A 12821-nucleotide genomic window follows, 5' to 3' on the forward strand; every position below is an offset into this window, starting at 1 on the left:
TAAAGTATTGGGTGGTTGTGACCATTTATTTTTGTAAGTTTCTGAAATTTAGGTGGGCATAAACTTAATTATCCTGGGACACTTTAGAGTAATAGAGTGAATTCCTTGCAATTGATCTGACTCTAATATGACTTATTTATTTCTGAATGTTCAGCAACAGTTGGCATTCCAGCTGGAGTTGGAAATGCAAGAAAAAGAGAGACAGAGAATAGAAGAACTGCAGAGAGCTCAAGAGCAACTTGAGAAGGTAATTTGAAGTTTTATAAATGTCTCTTTTATTCAAAACCTCTGAGAATCCTCAAACTGTTTCTTCCAGCTGTTATAGCAGGGGATTCATAGTCTAGAGACCTGCCAGGAAGGTCTAATGTTGCCAGGAAGCCCTGGTCAACATTTTAGTCAAGAGATAGTTGTTCCTAATTATGGTAGCTGATACTGAAGTTCTTTGTAGTATTGGGGGTATTCTGATCTCTGAGGCAATAGTTTGTTTCTTTTCTTCATGTTAGATGTATGACCAACAATACTTTACATTTAAAACTATGTTTGGGGGACTTTCCTGGTGGCACAGTGGTTAAGAATCCGTCTGCCATAGCAGGGGACATGGGTTCAATCCCTGGTCCAGGAAGATCCCATATGCCGTGGAGCAACTAAGCCCGTGCGCCGCAACTACTGAGCCTGCGCTCTAGAGCCCGTGAGCCACACTGCTGAGCCCACATGCCGCAGCTACTGAAGCCCACGCGCTTAGAGCCTGTGCTCCACAACGAGAGAAGCCACCACAATGAGAAGCCTGCGCACTGCAACGAAGAGTAACCGCTGCTTGCCACAACTAGAGAAAGCCCGTGTGCAGCAACGAAGACCCAACGCAGCCAAAAATATATATATATGTATGTTTTTATTTGGATTTTTCATGTCTTTCTTTAAATAAACTATTCAGTAACTTATGTCAAAAAAGTCCATCTCCATTGACTGTGTCTGTGTTTTTTTTAATAAGTTTATTTTATTATTTTGGCTGCATTGGGTCTTCATTGCTGCGCGTGGGCTTTTCTCTGGTTGCGGTGTGTGGGCTTCTCATTGCAGTGGCTTCTCTTGTTGGCGGAGCACGGGCTTCAGTAGTTGTGGCATGTGGGCTCGGTAGTTGTGGTACACAGGCTTAGTTGTTCCGCAGCATGTGGGATCTTGGACCAGGGCTCGAACCTGTGTCCCCTGCATTGGCAGGCGGATTCTTAACCACTGTGCCACCAGGGAAGCCCCCAGACTGTGTCTGTCTTATGTCAAGCCTCTTGCTTGGCTAATGTTTCCTTGTATCCGAAAAGTATGTGTCGTATAGACCAAACTTCTGCATGACTGAGTTATACTTTTCAACTGGATATTTCATATTGTATGCTTATAGCTAGTATCTGTTACTCAAATGTTACTCCTCTATTTATTCCGAAATTAAAATTTTATAAAGAAGCAGGTTTTGTAGAAGATGTTTATTAATGGCTTAGATGAAGTCATCATTATTTAAAGCAATTTTAAAAAGTAGGAAGGGTAAATTAAATTTTTTTAAAAGATGAGATTTAATTAATTAGTTATTTTTTTAACTCTTGAGATAAATTCAATTCTTTTCTTCTCATCAATGTACTATGCTCTTCATTCTATAATAAGAGATTAATCTACTAAGAATTGTTCTTGACAAAGTGAAATCATTTAGTCCTGTTGTAGCCCAAGTGTCAGAAAACTACTTTTGTGAGTCAAAAAGATGAGATTTTAAAAGGATAAATTCAAACCTCTGTACATAGTTTTAAAAAACACCGATGCTGATCTATCTTTGTCTGAATATGGTAGGACACATGGGTACCCATGCATGCACACACACGTAAATGCATACCCCCTTCCTCTTCAGTTAAGATTCCGTGATTGCAAAAGAAAGAAGAACCAGAATACATCAAGAAGACGGTGATCAAAATAATAAGAGGATTGAAAGTATTTTTTATTGAGATGCCTGATAGCTATATCTGAGTGCTGGGAAGTCTGTGATTTATAGAAGGGATTGGCTCCAGAGGGTCCCATTCATGTTACTCTATGGCCATTACCAGACTATGTGACCAGAGCCACTGTAGCTTTAATAAGTCATGTTCCTAGTGGCTTATCACCCCTCTCTTCCCTGCAACATACTGCTGCTTGACCCCTTGCTCAGAGACAAATTCACCCATGTCTTTTTGTCCTCGCCTTTTTATGGCTTCAGAGACATAACTTAAACTATCAGTTGCAAAAGGAAGTTTATTGGAAGGATCCTGGGTTGAAGAAAGTGTTTTACAACTAAACTGTGAAGGGCTCTGGTTGAGTTGGGTCTTCCAGACCTTTGGGAGCAAGAGAATCAATGCTGCCAGGGCTCTTACCTCTGCTGTTGTCTCTCACTGTGGCCTGGTTTGCTGCACATGGGTGAGGATCACGGTCCTTAATAGTTCCTGGGTCTTGTAATGTGGGTTCCTGGGTCTCCTACTGTCTGAGAGGAATAGATTCCTTTCTTTTGGGTTTCAGTTAAGAAAAGAATCTTGGGGAAGGATTCTGACTGGCTTAGTTTGTGTCAAGTATCCATCCCTTGGCTGGGCAACAGAGTCCTGTGAGAATATATGCTTTCCCACCAGAGCCATGTGGTTGTGGGATAAGACATGCCCAGGAGAAGGGAATGATCTTGAGAAAGCCATATATGTACGATATATGTCCCCAATAATCAGGGTGACTGTATGTGATCACAAGATCACTAATCTTTTTTTTTTTTTTTTTTTTGCGGTACGGGGGCCTCTCACTGTTGTGGCCTCTCCCGTTGCGGAGCACAGGCTCCGGACGCGCAGGCTCAGTGGCCATGGCTCACGGGCCCAGCCGCTCCGCGGCATGTGGGATCTTCCCAGACCGGGGCATGAACCCGTGTCCCCTGCATCGGCAGGCGGACTCTCAACCACTGCGCCACCAGGGAAGCCCGATCACTAATCTTTGAACAGTTGAAATGAATCAGCTCAGGAGCAGTTAAGTCAGCCTGCTGCCTTAGAATGAAAAGATAGAGGCCACAGCAAGATATGGCTTGGTTAGCAGATTCTACGTTTTCACATTCAGAAAGCAGTCGCCCATGTGTTCAGAGCATTATAGAGGGCATTGTCCAGGTACTGTGGAGAGGTGTCATGTATTGGATAGTGCCTTGGGCCAGATTAATTCCCTCAGAAATATTTGCTTCTTTTTTACTATGTATAAAATTCTACATAACTGTCAGTTCTTTCAAAATCTCGTATTCTAAGAGTTTATTAAAATTATTATTTTGTCACTTTTCAAATTTGCTAGTAATTTGGCTTCACGGTTAGTGAAATAGTTAGCCTTTTTCATTTTTTAAAAAGTTCTATTTAATTATAGACAGAACATCGTAGTCACCTCTTAATAGAGTATTAAATGAGACTATCTGCAGTTTTGTATTCACATTGCTCCTTTGAGGGACAGCATTTTTGCTGTTAAATTGATAATAATGTAAAAATAAAATGCTTGAAAATTAAACATGGAATCAAAATAAAAAGTATATTAAAAGTATTTTTCTTCATTTTTTTGTATTATAGGAGTTGAGAATGAATATGGAAAGTATAGCTAAGGGTGAAGATATTTCACATGGAGAGGTGAGAAGAAAAAGTTACTCTATATTATGGGAAATGAATAAGTATCCTGGGATGTAAAGCTTAATTTTGATGCATTAATAGCTAAATTTTTAATAAGGAGATTATCAAAACTGATAGTCCAAATACATAGTCTAGTAATAACAAGTCACAAATATGATGTGCTTTAAAGCAAAATCTCCAAGTGGGTAGAACTGGGAGATTCGGGTTGTTTGGTATTTTTAAAAACCAGAATATTGTGAGATTATTGACCACATGATTACATGCAATGATATGTTTTAAATTTCTGATGTATTTTTTTAAACACGTTTTTGCGTTTATTCCTGGAATTCTCTTGTCATTAACAGGTATTGGTTCATTCCATTAACTGACAGTGTTGAATTTTGATGTTGTAATACAGAAGTGTCTTAGCAAAACTGAAAGCAAATTAATGTATTAATCTCAAAATCATTTGAAAGTGAAAATGAGCTCTGTGATTGTAGGAGGAAGCCGACTCAGGCAGAACACTAGCTGAAATTAGTGATCGATATGGAGCGCCGAACTTGAGCAGGGTGGAAGAACTTGATGAACCGATGCTATCGGATGTGAGTATCCTTAGGAAAGTGTTTTGTGAAAAGCAGATTTTTTTTTTTTTTTTACTTTGGGAGAGCCTAGTGTATCTCAGGCCAAGGTTGGATGGCAAAATGGGCCTTTTGTTTCATAGAAAGAAAACCAGTGTTCTGGGTGCTGACTTATCCCTAATTTGCCTTCTGCCCTTCTGTGCACTGTGCTACTGGCCCTGAGGGTGAGAGTGGGCACTTGTCTGGCTCCACACAAATGTGTGGGCACTGATGGGGAGGTCACTGGGCATTAATGTGGATGGAGCAGTGTGCCCTCCTGTGTAGAGGGTGATATGTATATTTGGAAATGAGCCTTTGAAAATTTCAAAATCTCTTCAAAATACGTATTTAGAATCGTGGTGAAATACATAATCTTTCAATTAAATTTTGGGGGCCAACATTTTGGTTCTCAGTAGCAAACCGTGGAGCCAAGTAAATATCCTAATGAGGGTGCATGCTTTTAAAGTATATAAGTCCATTTGCTTATTTAATAAACATATAGTGTTTCCTATGCACCACATAAACTGTGCCCGATGCTTTTATGACCGAAAACAGGTCCTTCTTGACCTTGTCTAGGGAAGAAACAGACAACTGGACAAGCAGTTGATAGTCATTGTTAGAGTGAGCAGGTAATGTCTGGTCCAGAGCATTATGCTTGGAGAGCGAGAGGAGGGGCTGTTGCTAACAGGCCCATCAGCAGCTGTAACCCGGGACTGCCCTGGCAGAGGGCTGCACTGAGTCACCTGCATCAGTGGGCACTGACAAAGCGGGACAGCCACCCAGTTGAGGACCCTTGGTCAGGGAAGGCTTCCTGGAGGAAGTCAGCTTTGTCACTCAGTGGTGGGATGGGAGGCTGGGGAGGGGAGAAGAGAGAGTGGGAGATAGGGAGATATCAGAGCTGAGGCAGTGGAGAGCAGGGGCCAGACCATGAAAGGACTTGTAATCTGTGCTCAGACGTTTATATTTTATCCTAAAGGCAGTGGAGGCCAACATCAGAACTGTGTTTTAGGAAGGCCATCTGGCTATAGCGTGTAGAAGAGAATGGAGTGATCGATTTGAGGAGACCCACCAGGAGGCTATTTGTAATCTACAGAGGGATGGCACTGATGGCCTGAAGTAGTGAGTGGTGTTTTTAAGAGCTGTTCAGAAAGTGGAGCCGGGAGGATTTGGTGCTAATCAGTCAGTGGATACATTTTTGTTTAATGGCTGCTGTGTTTTGGTGCCATGCAGGGAGCTAGAAAATACCAGTGAACAAAACAGATAGGGTTTCTGCCCTTTGGGGACCATGGGCCAGCGGGGCAGGTGGTCTGAGAGGACAGAGCAGGGAAACCTGACCTAGCCTGGGTGAGTCTTCTCCAGGAAATGACGTTTACGGAGTTAGCCTGAGATGAGCCCAGTGGATGGAGAGAGCAAGATACTTTCAAGGAATGCACATAGTCCAGTATTTTGGCTGAGTTGAGTGGAGCTAGGAGAATGGTGTGATTTGAAGCTGGAGAAGTGGATAAAGGCCAGATCACACTGGGCTCTGTGTGTCCTCTTAAGGATTTTGGACTTATGTGCAGTGGGAGTCATTGAAAGGGTTTATGTAAGGATTAGATATGTGTTTTTAGAAGGTGGAGAAAGGATCTGAGTGGACAGGAGTGGAAACAGGAGACCACTTAGGAGGTTATCACAGTCATCCAGATGCAAGATGACCAGGGCTAGGACCAGACAGCAGAGATGGGGACAGCTGAGAGAAAGAAATTAAGGATGAAGCCCAGATTTCTGCCTTGGGCAACTGAACTCTTCACCATTTTTTGAGCTTTACCATTCGTTAAATTGAGGAACATATGAAGAGAAAGTAGGTTTTGTGAAAATGATGTCTTCAGTTGTGGACATGTTGATTTCAGGTCACTCTGAGGTATGCAGGTGAAAATGGCCAAAGACCCCTTGAAGTATGTTATGGGTCTGGAGGAAGGAGAGAGGTCCAGGCAGGAGAGATGAATTCAGCAGTCATCAGCATATATGCTAAGTGAAGCTAGGAGAGTGAGTCAGGTTACCTGGCTCACATGAGAAATTTCAACATTTAAGGGATGCGTACAGGACCCCTGCAAGAAGGATACGGATAACAATAAGAGAGAATAGCAAGAGAAGTAGAAGAAAGGATGGGTTGATAAATACATTGAGAACACAGTTAAATTATTATTATATTGACTTCAGATTTTATTTGAAATAATCTGAAACTATCAAAAAGCTTCATTTACATAGTCACATAGAAGTTACCTAAGCTTAAATTTTCTGTGGCTTGTACATTTCACAGTTCTAGTTGTATTTTAAAACATATTTACTTTTTGTTTTTAGGTTGCATTAAACATTGATCAAGATTTGTAGGATCAACCAACCAAAGAACAATAAATTTTTCTTCTTTCAAGTTTCAAAATAGGAGGTCGCCAATTGTTTTTTTCCCTCCAAACTTGAACTCTGCTTTTCCTCCCTCTAAAGACAGCTTTATAAATGGGCTTCAAGAGTGGCCTTAAAATACTGTTTTGATTACTTGTATGACACCATTTTGATTACTTGTGTGATGCCAGTGAGAGAACAGGAGAGAGTGTTTCCCAAAGCAACGAAAAGGGGCAAATGGGAGACAAGCTGAAAAGAATGTGTGCATCTATGTGAGAACAAGATTTCCTGAGTTGAAAGTTACTGGTTCTATGAGAAGTGAAAGGGGCTGCCACTGTGTAGAGCTCAGGAATTGTCAACATGCTTTAGATATGGTGGTTCCTCCTGGGAGTGCACTGCAAAGATTCCCCCAGTTTGCTGGGGAGTGATGCTTTGTAGTACCACTTAATCCATGCTTATTGATGGGGCTGGGATGGGGAGGGATGCAAAGGTCCCAGGGACAGGGTAGCATTGTTTTTTCTGGAACAGTCACTGGGCAGAGGCCCTGTGCTGCTGTTGAAAGGAAGATCTTAGTGGACACAGGCCGTGCAAGGTGCTTCCTTCAGGGGATGCTGGGTGGTCTGTGGACCTTGACGGCACTCTTGGCCTCCTGGAGGTTTCAGGTCTAACTTTGAGCTTTAGGGAGAATTTTGCTTCTTTTATAAAATTCTTCCAAACCTAAGTCTATGTTATGAGTCCTTTCTGTTCTTTAAGGAATGGTGGAAGCATAAATGCCAGGAAGAGGCTTCTTTAAAAAAAAAAGAATTCTGTTTTTGGTTATAACATAACCTTTCCCGAGGCAGTGAGAACAGAACAGCCTAGTTGCTTAAGTGGGAAAAGAAAAAAGAAAAAAATAATGGGAAAAAAAGTCAATTTAATTAAAAGAAATGGGGCTTCCCTGGTGGCACAGTGGTTGAGAGTCCACCTGCCGATGCAGGGGACGCGGGTTCGTGCCCTGGTCCGGGAAGATCCCACATGACGCGGAGCGGCTGGGCCCGTGAGCCATGGCCTCTGAGCCTGTGCCTCCGGAGCCTGTGCTCCGCAACGGGAGAGGCCACAACAGTGAGAGGCCCGCGTATCGCAAAAAAAAAAAAAAAAAAAAAATTGAAATGTTATATCAGTTCTGTACATTTTTTAACAAGGTTTTTTTTTAATTTTTATAAATTTATTTATTTTTGGCTGCGTTGGGTCTTCATTGCTGCACACAGGCTTTTCTCTAGTGTAGCGAGCAAGGGCTACTCTACGTTGTGGGCAGGCTTCTCATTGTGGTGGCTTCTCTTGCTGCGGAGCATGGGCTCTAGGCGTGCAGGCTCAGAAGTTGTGGCTCACGGGCTCTAGAGCACAGGCTCAGTAGTTGTGGTGCACGGGCTTAGTTGCTCCGCAGCATGTGGGATCTTCCCGGACCAGGGCTTGAACCCGTGTCCCCTGCATTGGCAGGTGGATTCTTAACCACTGCGCCACCCGGGAAACCCAGTTCTCTACATTTTTTTTAATACATCTTTATTGGAGTATAATTGCTTCACAGTACCATGTTAGTTTCTGTTGCACAACAAAGTGAATCAGCCATATGCATACATATGTCCCCATATCCCCTCCCTCTTGAGCCTCCCTCCCATCCTCCCTATCCCACCTCTCTAGGTCACCGCAAAGCACCGAGCTGATCTCCCTGTACTATGCTGCTGCTTCCCACCAGCCAATTATTTTACATTCAGTAGTGTATATATGTCGATGCTACTCTCACTTCGCCCCAGCTACGCCCTCACACCCCATGTCCTCAAGTCCATTCTCTATGTCTACATCTTTATTCCTGCCCTGCAACTTGGTTCATCAGTACCTTTTTTTTAATATATTCCATATATATGCGTTAGCATACGGTATTTGGTTTTCTCTTTCTGACTTACTTCCCTCTGTATGTCAGACTCTATGTCCATCCACCTCACTACAAATAACTCGATTTCGTTTCTTGCTATGGCTGAGTAATATTCCATTGTATATATGTGCCACATCTTCTTTATCCATTCATCAGTCGATGGAGATTTAGGTTGCTTCCATGACCTGGCTATTGTAAATATTGCTGCAATGAACATTGTGGTGCATGTCCCTTTTTGAGTTATTGTTTTCTCAGGGTATATGCCTAGTAGTGGGATTGCTGGGTCATATGGTAGTTCTATTTTTAGCTTTTTAAGGAACCTCCATACAGTTTTCCATAGTGGTTGTATCAATTTACATCCCCACCAACAGTGCAGGAGGTTTCCCTTTTCACCACACCCTTTCCAGCATTTATTGTTTCTAGTTTTTTTGATAATGGCCATTCTGACCAGTGTGAAGTGATGCCTCATTGTAGTTTTGATTTGCATTTCTCTAATAGTGATGTTGAGCATCTTTTCATGTGCCTCTTGGCCATCTGTATGTCTTCTTGGTGAAATGTCTATTTAGGTCTTCCACCCATTTTTTAACTGGATTGTTTGTTTGTTTTTGATATTGAGCTCCATGAGCTGTTTGTATATTTTAGAGATTAATCCTTTGTTGTTTCATTTGCAAATATTTTCTCCCATTCTGAGGGTTGTCTTTTTGTCTTGTTTATGGCTTCCTTTGCTGTGCAAAAGCTTTTAAGTTTAATTAAGTCCCATTTGTTTATTTTTGTTTTTATGTGTTACTCTAGGAGGTGGGTCAAAAAAGATCTTGCTGTGGTTTAAGTCAAAGAGTGATTTTTCCTTTGTTTTCCTCCAAGAGTTTTATAGTGTCTGGTCTTACATTTAGGTCTCTAATCCATTTTGAGTTTATTTTTGTATATGGTGTTAGGTAGTGTTCTAATTTCATTCATTTACATGTAGCTGTCCAGTTTTCCCAACACTAATTATTGAAGAGGTTGTCTTTTCTCCATTGTATGTTCTTGCTCCTTTGTCATAAATTAGGTGCCCATATGTGCATGGGTTTATCTCTGGGCATTCTATCCTGTACTGTTGATCTATATTTCTGTTTTTGTGCCAGTACCATACTGTCTTGATTACTGTAGCTTTGTGGTATAGTTTGAAGTCAGGGAGCCTGATTCCTTCAACTCCGTTTTTCTTTCCCAAGATTGCTTTGACTATTCGGTGTCTTTCGTGTTTCCATACGAATTGTAAGTTTTTTTGTTTTAGATCTGTGAAGAATGCCATTGGTAGTTTGATAGGGATTGCATTGAATCTGTAGATTGCTTTTGGCAGTATAGTCATTTTCACAATATTGATTCTTCCAATCCAAGAACATGGTATATCTCTCCATCTTTTTATGTCATCTTTGATTTCTTTCATCAGTGTTTTATACTTTTCTGAGTACAAGTCTTTGGCCTCCTTAGGCTGGTTTATTCCTAGGTATTTTATTCTTTTTGTTACAATGGTATATGGGAGTGTTTCCTTAATTTCTCTTTCTGATTTTTCGTTGGTGTATAGGAATGCAAGAGATTTCTGTGCATTAGTTTTGTATCCTGCAGCCTTACCAAATTTATTGATTAGTTCTAGTAGTTTTCTGGTGGCATCTTTAAGATTTTCTATGTATAGTATCATGTCATCAGGAAATAGTGACGGTTTTACTTCTTCTTTTCCAGTTTGTATTCCTTTTATTTCTTTTTCTGCTCTGATTGCCGTGGCTAGGACTTCCAAAACTATGTTGAATAAGAGTGGCAAGAGTGGACCTCCTTGTCTTGTTCCTTATCCTAGTGGAAATGCTTTCAGTTTTTCACCATTGAGTATGATGTTTGCTGTGGGTTTGTCATATATGGCCTTTATTATGTTGAGGTAGGTTCCCTCTGTGCCCATTTTCTGGAGAGTTTTTATCATAAATGGGTGTTGAATTTTGTTAAAAGCTTTTTTCTGCATCTATTGAGATGATCATATGGGTTTTATTCCTTAATTTGTTAATATGCTGTATCACATTGATTGATTTGCATATATTGAAGAATCTTTGTGTCCCTGGGATAAATCCCACTTGATCATGGTGTATGATCCTTTCATTGTGCTGTTGGATTCTGTTTGCTAGTATTTTGTTCAGGACTTTTGCATCTATGTTCATCAGTGAAATTGGTCTGTAATTTTCTTTTTTTTGTGATACCATATTCTGGTTTTTGTATCAGGGTGATAGTGGCTTCATAGAATGAATTTGGCAGTGTTTCTCCGTCTGCAATTTTTTGGAAGAGTTTGCAAAGGACTGGTGTTAGCTCTTCTCTAAATGTTTGATAGAATTCGCTTGTGAAGCCATCTGGTCCTGGACTTTTGTTTGTGGGAGATTTTTAATTACGGTTTCAGTTTCCTTACTTGTGATATGTCTGTTTATATTTTCTAATTCTTCCTGGTTCATTCTTGGAAAATTGTACCTTTCCAAGAATTTGTCCATTTCTTCCTGATTGTCCATTTTATTGGCATATAGTTGTTTGTAGTAGTCTCTTATAATCCTTTGTATTTCTGCAGTGTCAGTTGTGATTCCTCCTTTTTCATTTGCGTCCTCTCCCATTTTTTCTTGATGCGTCTGGCTAAGGGTTTATCAGTTTTGTTTATCTTGTCAAAGAACCAGCTTTTAGTTTTATTGATCTTGGCTATTGTTTTCTTCATTTCTATTTCATTTATTTCTGCTGTGATCTTTATGATTTCTTTCCTTCTACTGACTTTGGGGTTTTTTTGTTCTTCTTTCTCTAGTTGTTTTAAGTGTAGGGTTAGATTGTTTATTTGAGATTTTTCTTGTTTCTTGAGGTGAGATTGAATTGCTCTAAACTTCTCTCTTAGAACTGCTCTTGTTGTGTCCCATAGTTTTTGGGTCGTCGTGTTTTCATTGTCATTTGTTTCTATGTAGTTTTTAATTTCTTCTTTGATTTCTTCAGTGATGTCTTGGTTATTTTGTAGCACACTATTTAGCCTCCACGTATTTTTGTTTTTTACAGTTTTTTTCCCCTGTAATTGATTTCCAATCTCATAGCATCGTGGTCAGAAAGGATGCTTGTTACAGTTTCAGTTTTCTTAAATTTTCTGAGGCTTGACTTGTGACCCAAGATATGATCTATCCTGGAGAATGTTCCATGTGCACTTGAGAAGAGAGTGTATTCTGCCACTTTTGGGTGGAATATTCTATAAATATCAATTAAATCTATCTGGTCTACTGTGTCATTTAAAGCTTGTGTTTCCTTATTTATTTTCTGTTTGGATGATCTGTCCGTTGGTGTAAGTGGGATGTTAAAGTCCCCTACTATTATTGTGTTACCGTCGATTCCTCCTTTCATGTTGTTAGCATTTGCCTTATGTATTGAGGTGCTCCTATGTTGGGTGCATAAACATTTATAATTGTTATATCTTCTTCTTGGATTGATCCTTTGATCATTATGTAGTGTCCCTCCTTATCTCTTATAACTGTCTTTATTTTAAAGTCTATTTTATCTGATAGGAGTATTGCTACTCCAGCTTTCTTTTGATTTCCGTTTGCATGGAATATCTTTTTCCATCCCCTCACTTTCAGTCTGTATGTGTCCCTAGGTCTGAAGTGGGTCTCTTGTAGACAGCATATATATGGGTCTTGTTTTTGTATCCATTCAACCAGTCTGTGTCTTTTGGTTGGGGCATTTAATCCGTTTACATTCAAGGTTATTAGCAATATGTATGGTTTTTTTTTTTACCATTTTCTTAATTGTTTTGGGGTTTTTATTGTGGGTCTTTTTCTTCTCTTGTGTTTCCTGCTTAGAGAAGTTTCTTTAGCATTTGTTGTAAAGCTGGTTTGGTGGTGCTGAATTCTCTTAACTTTTGTTTGTCTGAAAAGCTTTTGACTTCTCCATGGAATCTGAATAAGATCCTTGCTGGGTAGAGTAATCTTGGTTGTAGGTTTTTCTCTTTCATCACTTTAAGTATATCCTGCCACTCCCTTCTGGCCTGCAGAGTTTCCACTGAAAAATCAGCTGATAACCTTATGGGGATTCCTTTGTATGTTATTTTTTGTTTTTCCCTTGCTGCTTTTAATATTTTTTTCTTTGAATTTAATTTTTATTAGTTTGATTAATATGTGTCTTGGTGTGTTTTTCCTAGGGTTTATGCTGTATTGGACTCTGTGCTTCCTGGACTTAGGTGACTATTTCCTTTCCCATATTAGGGACATTTTCGAATATAATCTCTTCAAATATTTTCTCAGACCCTTTCTTTTTCTCTTCTTCTTC

The 12821-nt window shown here is 40.1% G+C and overlaps 1 protein-coding gene across 3 annotated transcripts in view; it reads left to right on the forward strand.

Annotated features, from left to right (window-relative positions):
* Nucleotides 1-12821, forward strand: part of DYDC1 (DPY30 domain containing 1) — a 44350-nt gene that overhangs the window by 11396 nt on the left and 20133 nt on the right. Inside the window, exons 4-7 of one of the 3 annotated variants that reach the window (XM_082854014.1) lie at nt 155-247; nt 3582-3638; nt 4118-4219; nt 6575-7732. In XM_082854014.1, coding sequence (XP_082710140.1) covers nt 155-247; nt 3582-3638; nt 4118-4219; nt 6575-6604 — 282 coding nt within the window. In that variant the 3' untranslated portion in view covers nt 6605-7732. Of the gene's footprint in view, nt 1-154; nt 248-3581; nt 3639-4117; nt 5020-6574; nt 7733-12821 lie in introns of those variants that run through there. The other 2 variants (XM_082854015.1, XM_082854013.1) reach the window with 2 other exon arrangements.

This window comes from Leucopleurus acutus (assembly GCF_964270905.1).
Source record: "Leucopleurus acutus genome assembly, chromosome: 14".
In the NCBI taxonomy this organism is placed as follows: Eukaryota; Metazoa; Chordata; class Mammalia; order Artiodactyla; family Delphinidae; genus Leucopleurus; species Leucopleurus acutus.